This window comes from Eutrigla gurnardus (genome assembly GCF_963514095.1).
Source record: "Eutrigla gurnardus genome assembly, chromosome: 8".
Lineage (NCBI taxonomy): Eukaryota > Metazoa > Chordata > Actinopteri > Perciformes > Triglidae > Eutrigla > Eutrigla gurnardus.
In genome coordinates this window covers 27,765,307-27,774,365 of record NC_139922.1, presented here as the reverse complement: position 1 = coordinate 27,774,365, position 9,059 = coordinate 27,765,307, and the positions used below count along the sequence as shown (strand labels likewise).

General features: G+C 43.1%; 1 protein-coding gene across 1 annotated transcript in view; it reads left to right on the top strand.

Moving 5' to 3' along the window:
• The window catches only part of LOC311017298 (rho-related GTP-binding protein Rho6-like), a 6,451-nt gene extending 5,847 nt beyond the window's left edge, over positions 1–604 (top strand). The window contains exon 5 of the mRNA XM_084015547.1: positions 1–604. This exon is cut by the window's left edge and continues 90 nt beyond it. Within this exon, the coding sequence (XP_083871673.1) occupies positions 1–156 (156 nt within the window). The 3' untranslated portion in view covers positions 157–604.
• The last annotated feature ends 8,455 nt before the right edge of the window (positions 605–9,059 follow it).

Genomic DNA, 9,059 nt, shown 5'->3' with positions numbered 1-9,059 from the left:
AGCGCCGCCCTGGCGTGCATGAACAAGCTGCAGCCGGCCAGCAAACCCAGCCCCGTCCGCGGCCTCTCCAAGAGACTCCTGAACCTGCCCGGCAAGACGGAGCTGCTCTCCTCCACCTTCAGCAAGGACAAGTCCAAGAGCTGCTCCATCATGTGAACGCTGAAGGTGGAGGACTAGCAGGTGGTTTGGAGACGGGGGGGGGGGGGGTTGACATCCTCCCCATCTCCACGTCAACCACTTTAAGAAAAAGGTTTGCTCCACTCTCTATATCCAACTCTGACACTGAACCTTTTGATCATGACATGTCACCAGCACACAGCAGAGACGAGTGGGGTGGGGAAAAATATTTCTGATCTACTTTAAAAAAACAACAACTGAACAAAGAGAGCAAAACATGCACTTTAAGACCCGTTAAGATTCCTCACATGAAGGTTGCTGTGAGGAATCTGTGAAGAAGGTCAGTGCCTCCTCTTTCCCAAATGGTTGCAAACGCATCATTCGACTGCATTACCCTGATGAGATCCCCCCCCCCCCACCCTCTCTCCCCATCCATCTCTTCTGAATGTCTCTTTAAGGTCGCAACCAGACGAAATGTAAAACAGATATGATGGTGATAAGAAGTGGGTATCTCGGGGGAATTAAACCAGCAGTCCTTGGAAGATATGCCCCCCCCCCCCCCCCCCATTCACAGTATTTGGCTTGGAAATGAGAGCTGACAGTTGAGGAGAAAAAAAAAGGGGATTTGGCAAAGGAGAGTTTGCAAAAAGCAGTTGGGAGGACAAACCGAGAGCTCGTCTGAAAAGGAGTCGCAGTGTGACTCAGCACTCTCATGGGGGGGGGGGGGGGGGGGCATGCAGCGACAACACAACGACCCTGGTCCACGTCAAGACCATCTAAGCATGTTTTCATCAGATCCAAGGCTCCATTATAGTCATCTCCAGGTTCCTCCGCTACTTTAAGAGCTGCTCTGCTGGATGTGTGTTTTTCTTTGTCTTTTATAAGATAAACCAAACTTTTTGTACCAAAAGGAGTCCCTTTTTTTACAATCCTTTGCATCATTGATGGTATATTTTGTTGGTTATCATCACTCTGGTTCCCCTCGAGAAAATATTCTCGTTTATTGCGTGTTTTTGTGAGGTGAAAATGATCTTCACAATCGAATAACACTTTTTTTCTATGATTTTTGAAGCATAAATGCAACCGAAGGAAAACACTAAAAACTATAACACCGTTGCTAAACTTCCAATTGTCTGTTAACCATCATTACCCTATTGCATTGTGGGATATTAATGCCCAGCCGATCATGTCCAGTGTTTTGCATACTGTGATATTTATAAATAGTATGCAATTCATGTACTTTACGGTTTCATGCTGAGGTTTTCGGACGTACTTAGATAGCGTGTTTGTATGGAAGCCTAAAGACGCCAAAATGTCCCCGAGATGAAAGTGGGGAACGTCAAAATTGAATCACACACAAAACAGGCTGGTCCTGTCTTCCTTTTTTTATGCTTCATTTTCATTTATAAAATAAGGTATTTTAGTTTTTTGGATGTTTTGACTTGCTTGTGGTTGTCTTTGCTGTTTGTTGACGTTGTTCGTTGTATCCACTCCAGTCTTCTGGCGTTAGCGGCTGTTGACAGCTCAGCTAATGGAGGACTTTTGATGATTTGTAGGTCTGCACCAAGAAGCCCCGGTGTTCTCTGGATGTACAGAAGACTGGGATTTTACACGTTGCCTAGCAACAGTGTGAGCAGGGGTGCAGGCGTGAGCGGGGTTCCTCGCACAGGGGGGGAGGGGGGGTGATGGCTCTCTGAGAGGGTGCCTCACCTTTTTTTATTTGTAGCATTACAGAGAAGCTTCTGCGAAGGTGACGAGCTTGACGAGCTCCATTTGATTCAAATACACAGCCGTCATTTTACATTTTATTTTTTCTCTCTCTTGCTCTTTTTTTGACGGGCAGACCGGTTTCGTTGTACATATCCTTCATCCTAATAAAACTGAAGAATGTTACTGACGCAGAAAACAAAAAATGTTTGTCAAAGTTGCCTATTGGTGCTGTATAAATTATTGACTGAATTCTGTATTTGTTATTGTCTTACTTTTTCTTCAAATCTTTTATTTAAATAAATACGTCTGAAGTTAATTTTTCATGTCAGTGTTTATTTCCATGTTAATCATGTTATATTATTAGACCTTTGATTTGTATTCATTCATTTTCAAGTGAGTTATTTGATTTCTGTTTTTTGCTTTATTCCCATCTAACAATTGTTTCATGCCGATGAGTTCAAGGAGCCGAATCAAAGTAGAACAAGAGTTTATTTGGGTACTTTAATCAAACTTTCAGCAGCGTGTGGATCTATTTTGTCTTGAGAAAGAACGATAACATAAACTTATGTCTCGGGTCGGGGACACGGTAGTTCACGTCACACTGATAAGTCCACGATTATTATTCTACAGCGTTATTCCTTGTGGTTATTAACCGTAGCTCGACAAAATAATACAAATCAAATCAGTTTTACCTCAATTTTAAAAATTGCAGATGCATTCATGCAGATTTACATCAAACGGAACTTTTTTGTACGTTGTCACAACAATCCCGTGGATGTTGGATGTTGTACCACTTAAACATGAACGTGGCCTTAAGGGATCCCCCTTCCCCCCCAAACAGACACACAAACGCCCACATTTCCAACGCATCATCCCGGTACATGCATGATTCATTTTGAAAACTTGTCACTCTGTATTGTTCTGTCTGAAAATAAATGTCGGGATTTGTGGTCGGATTGCCACGCTAGCGTACTCCAGCAGCCCTGTAAATCTTTTGCATGTAAAAATCTATTGATTAGGTAAATTTATGTTGTACCTTTAAATAAATGTCCCAAGGTTTATAGTTGTAAAATGATTGAGGACTTAAATAAGAAAACAAAACTATAACCTCAATGCCAATCTGGAGATCTTCACTTTATTTAAACACTTCAGATAATCTTCAGTTTACAGTGAGAAGGAAATACATATTTAAGTATTTTCAGTTTATATCATTAGTAAACAGCATTTTGATCAAGCCTCAGGAAAGAGTCAACGTATTCTACCTCTTTTATACGTCTTCTATCCGTCTAAAGCAGGTAATGTAACGTTAGCCTAGCCACGAGCTAACGTAGTGCGTAACTGTTTAACTGTTCTAACTAAATTTAGTCGTACAGGATCTATTTTCGGAGGACAACCAGTTAGCATCGCACTGCTTCACTTGACCAAAAGCCAGCAGGATTCTGCATTGGATTTTTTTTGTTTAATATTGCAGAAAATGAGCTCTTTATTGGCGAACACGGGTTTATGATTCTTACATGTGAAGCGCAAAGGCATCGGCAGAAGTAAAAAGCTAAAAAATATTAGATTCACAACGAGGCTGCAAACTCATCAGTGTGATGGTGATTGTTAACCTGTTTTGTTGTCTTGTTTAGCTCCTTTTTAAAGACCAAACGTTAGAATATCTTATGTAAACCACAGACCTTCAGTTATCTAGACGAAAACCTGTTAAAAAAAGAGACGAGGGAACCGAAAAGTGTTGAAACGCTAACTCATTTCCAGGTTTAGGACTCAACAGCTAATCTCCACCTGGTAACTACTTTCTTAAACTCATCTTAATGGTTTTATCCTTTTATTTTCCCCGTATCCATCCATCCACCCTGACCTCCATTATTCTATTTGCTTAGTCTCTCCCGTCGACCGATAGCGGCTCTTATCGGCATCTCCGTCGCCGTGTGCTGCTGTCTCACACACACACACACAGACACACACACACACACACACACACACACACACACACACACACACACACACACACACAGGAAACAGCCAGGACTTGTGACCTCTTTATCCTTCACCTTTGCACAATAAGAAGTGAGGAAATTGTGAGGATTTAATCTGCATCAGCCGGTCTCGTCTGCTCCGACATTGATTTTTCTGCGGCTGGAAATGGAATCATGGTTGATCGTCTTTGGGATAAACCAAAAGGGCTGCCAACCTCTCTCTCCTCTCTCTCCCTCTCTCATACAGATATGCACTCATCAAATATTGGCCCATGTACATTCCATGTCTCTGTAAATCAGATTATTCTCATATTGAGCGTATTGAGCCTGTCATCCGTGGCTTGTTGCTCCGAGGCGTGATTACGATGCACAGCCCGCGGTGGAATTCATGCACCGCCATGAAGCTTTGACAAAAGGCTGCACCTTATTTTTCCAGATTAAACCATGTCCTGTCTCGTGCTGCAGACAATGTTTGAAGGGATAGTTAGATCTCGACAGATGTAGGCTCGCTATCTTCCCTCTGTTTCCAGTCTTTATGCTAAGCTAGGTCAAATGTCTGCTGGCTGTCGATGTTTATTAACCCTACAGAGTTGTTTATTGACCTTATTTAACAAGAAAGCGAAAACTGAAATGTCAAAGTGTTTGCTCTTTGGCATATGACCCACTATAACCGGTTAAGGTCAATAGTTCAGTAATTTGGGCTTTTCCTGCTATATTACAAGAGTACATGTATGGTAAATAGATGTGAAGTTACAGCCAGTAGCTGGTTAGCTTAGCATAATCTAAGGGGTTTATGTCTTCCCATCCGATTCCCCCTTAAAATGTCAAAGTGTTCCTTTAAATCAAGTTCCCTCGCTGTCCTCTTTATGTCACATCGTCCCAGACTTTACCAGGGATGGGACATATCGTTCTTTATCGTTTTATATGATGTGTGATTTATTTTTTTCTTTTAACTCGAGAAAGGAAAAAGAAATTTCCCTCAAAACTGATGATTAATTGGTATTTTTAAAATATTGTTTTAATTAGATTTGTGCAGGCCAACAAAGACGTACATTTGATGTAAACCAACGAAGAGGTCAGTAGCAAGTGATCCGTGCGGTCCTGACATTCATCCCCCCCCCCCTGACGTATCGGCGCCTGCAGCCGAGGCGGCGAGACCGTTGAGGATCAGGAACCAGAGGGGAAGATGATTTAAGGACGAGCACCGCCATCCGAAACCCTCTCGGGGAGTTGGAGGGGAAACGGTTGCAGTGCGGCGTGGCTCATTACGGCGTAAGCGCATCATCTATCAGACATGGCAGCACACAAACACACACACACACACACACACACACACACACACACACACAATCAACCCATCAGACATCTCCTGCATGAGGAGGAAGCTGTTGAGAGATAAGATGATGGGGGTGCAAAGCTATGTTGCATGGTTACTGATGAACTATCTGCAGACTGACATATAGGTTACATTCCCTTATATGCCCGAGTGCACACACACACACACACACACACACACACACACACACACACACACACACACACACACACACGCACACACACACACACACACACACACACACACACACACACACACACACACTATAACAGTGAGCTTTGCCACAGCTGCTCTGACAGGGTCGTAACTCCTGTCGCTGGATAGAAAATGGGGTTGTATGTCAAAGGCTCAGCTGGGTGAGGAGTGACATTTCCCAGAGTCCCATGGGGCTCTGCTTCTCCGCGGCTCGGTCAGGCAGACGTGGCCACTACGATGTAATTTCATATATTGTTTTTTGTTGTTGTTGTGGTAGAATATCCCAACCTTCTGTATGTCAATCGTTTGGCATTTAAAGGAAATGTGTGTATTTGTGTTGCAGAGGGTTAGATGAGGAGACGGATACCGCGTTCATATGGTTTATATTAAAGGGCGACAACCACTTAGCTTAGCATAAAGATCGGAAACAGGTGAAACAGCACTATATACTATGAAGCTCACAAGTTGACACATTTCATCTTCTTTGTTTCTAAAAATCTGTAAAAAAGGAAAAGAAAAGAAAAGATAGAAAAAAGCGTTGTGGATTTACAGGGGATTCAGAACTACATCTGTCGTCCTCCCCCAGAAAATGTAGCAATTAAGTAGATGCACTTTCCCCCATTCTGGTGCATTCTAACATGTTTTTGTTAATGTGTGTGCTGCAGGTGTGTGTGTGTGTCGCTTTGGACAAAAGAGTCTGCTAAATACCCTAAATGTAAGTGTGTGTGTAGAAAACCAGGAAAACACGGAGTGGATTCGTATTGCTGTGGGTATTCACTTGATAAAGTGGAACGGCTTTGATCGTGCAGCAATGAAAGGAGCGCTGGACAATTAGACCCGTCATGCACAAAATTTTAAATTTGGCAAATGTGGGGGGTACAGCCACGGTAAAAAAAAATATATTTAATTATATCTCGGGAACGGAGGGTCGTAGAGACCAACCCCAACCCTAACCATAACCAAGGGGCGTCAGCAGCATCTGACATATATATATTTCCTAGAAATGAAAATGAGAATGAAATAGGCCTATCATTGTTATGCTAACATTTTTATAATGCAGTCTGACTACCGGGCCAGAGCTCCGGCGTTTAACGCTGTCTGCGGATGCGTTTAACGGCAGTGTTGTGGCTGAGGGCCGTATACGTCCATAATTCATGATGTAACATCTGAAGATATGACCGATGACCAGTCCACCCCTGTTCCTTTGGTGCTCGTGTGTGCGGTGGGTGTGATGACTTTTTTTATAAGGTGGGGGGGTCCCGACCTCCCCTAAATATATGGTGGCGACGCCCATGCGTCTGCTGTTACATTGACTTGCAAGCTAGCCTGGTAAATAATTAGTAGTTAATATTCCACACACAAATGTGACATTACCCTCGTGTGTTTCATCCGGGGACTATTTTTATCAGCCGGGAAGTGAAAGAATGAGCTTGAGTAACGTTACATCTGGAAAATAAAAGACGTCACTTTGTTGTGTGCATTCTTTCTAATTAAATATTTCACAGTCTTAAAAATGGAAATATCTTGACATGCAGAATTATCTTTAAAATGACTTAGCCTCTCTATTGGGGTACAAGGCGAGGCCATGAGGATGATTGATTGGTTTCATTGAGGCGTCAGCAGGGAGGCTGTCACTGTCGATGCTTTATGGGTGAGAATTACAATTCTGCAGTTATTGAAAATATCTTTAATAAAAACAGAAACAAAGCTTCCTATTTGAAATAATTCGACTGCCTGTTTCTAGCTCAGGCCAGTGTCCCAGCCCTCATTGAATAGCCTTGATTGAAGGCTGAATAATTCATGGTACGATTCAAACAGGATCAAACCATTATTTGTCTCTCACCATTGATTACTGTGCATACATGATTAGAAATAAGGTCCCACGTGGTGGAACAAGGAGGGGACCTTCTCTCTCCTTTGGATGGAGCAGGCTAGCTGCCTCCAGTATTTATGCTAAGCTAAGCTAAGCTAACCAGCTGCTGGGTGGACACAAGAGCAATATTGAGCTTCTCATCTCAGAAAACAATTCATTGGTGTATTGCTGTTTCTATGTTTTAGTGTCTTTTAATCTCTTGTCCGTCAAGTATTGTCAGTTAAAAAAAGGTGCTCTACAAGTAAAAAATATTATTACATTATATTTTCCCAATTGTTGAAATATTCCCTCTAAACATCCTATTTAGTTTTCCAAATGCAAGCTGCCATTGGATATTCAAGTGTTTCTCTAAAATTATGTTTGCATGTGTCAGAATCGGGTGAATCAATACAATAGACCGGACTTAATACAATTTAAAAAACCCAAAAGTTGCCTCTCTGTCTGGTTGCTTCGGTCCGAAGCTCGCTGTGATGTGGCGGGTTCAGGCACTCCTCAGCCTCCGTACATCTGTGTGCTTTGGGCGACTCAACCAGGCACAAATATATCAGCAGACAGCAGACGCCACGGCTCCGAACCCCGAGGACTGACTCGCATTAATGTTAACCACGTTAAGCTGTATTAACATTTGCATAAAGTGCGTATATATATATGCATGTGCTGAAAAAGCTCATCAAATATTAAATAAACATAACGCTTCATGTGTGTTTCCTGAATTAAAACCTATTTATCACTGCTGTACATGCACTCAGCCAAGTTCCTTTGTCTCATCTGTTGTCCACGAGTACTGTGTCTGCAGGGAAGGGTATCCGTGCGTGGCGACGGACGTGTGAATCCCTGTATGAATGTGTGTCAGTGTGTGCTGCCCTGGATGCTAAGCAGCGTATCTCGCCTGCGCTGCATATTTTCTCGTTCCCCCCAGTGCAAGTCTGCTGGAATGATAAAAAAAAACCCTTGTGTCCCTCCTACTATCTCCTCCCGCTCCCCTCATCCACCATATCATGACCCCCCCTCCCCTCCCCCCAGAAACCCTTATTTACCCACACTGCTTCACCAGATCCCCCCCTCTCTTCATGCCCCGTGTGGCATATCCTGAGGGCATGTCAGGAGTCAGTGCTCTTCTGCAGTTTAATTAGACAGCCACGCCTGGCACCGGGGAAGGGGGGAAGGGAGTGATGGGGCTCATGAGGTGCTCGGGTTTGGGGTCGACCGTCAGGAGGAAAAGGGTTACGGTTGGAGATGTGATGTGCACATCTGGATAAGTCACATCTGCCGTCCGATCATAAGAAACAAGCAAAAGTCTGTTTGAAAACATGTACATATCTGCTGATGAGCACATTGGTTTGGTTGTTTAAGAATCGACCCCTAAACAATGTGAATATTGATCTCTTCGCTTGCACAAGGCCTTACTTGAACTGTTCATCAATAGGCGGCTGTTTAGTGATTGGAATGAAGTCGTCGTCATCGTTACACAACAGAGCTCGGCTTCCTGAGGTGAGGGATCATTAACCGGCCGTGACACAAACTAAACAGGTAGAGAGACATTTTGGGCAGTAAATAAATAATGGAAAATTGCATTGGTGTCCCAGCTTTATGACAGTGAGCCAACATGCCAGGAAACTTGAAAATTAAGCAGCTAAATGGAATTCAGCCGAAAGCTGGAAGCGTTCAGAACACATGTTCTTCTACACGGGAACGTTCCAATACTTATTATTATCCCCCCTGTTTTATCATCATTTAAGTCCTTCCACATTTTTCAGCGTAGAAACGTAGGAACATAGAAGTAATCAAGGTTTAACTCCAGGTTTCCCGCGTTATGGCAGCGGATCTCTTCTTGCAGGGATGATCAACC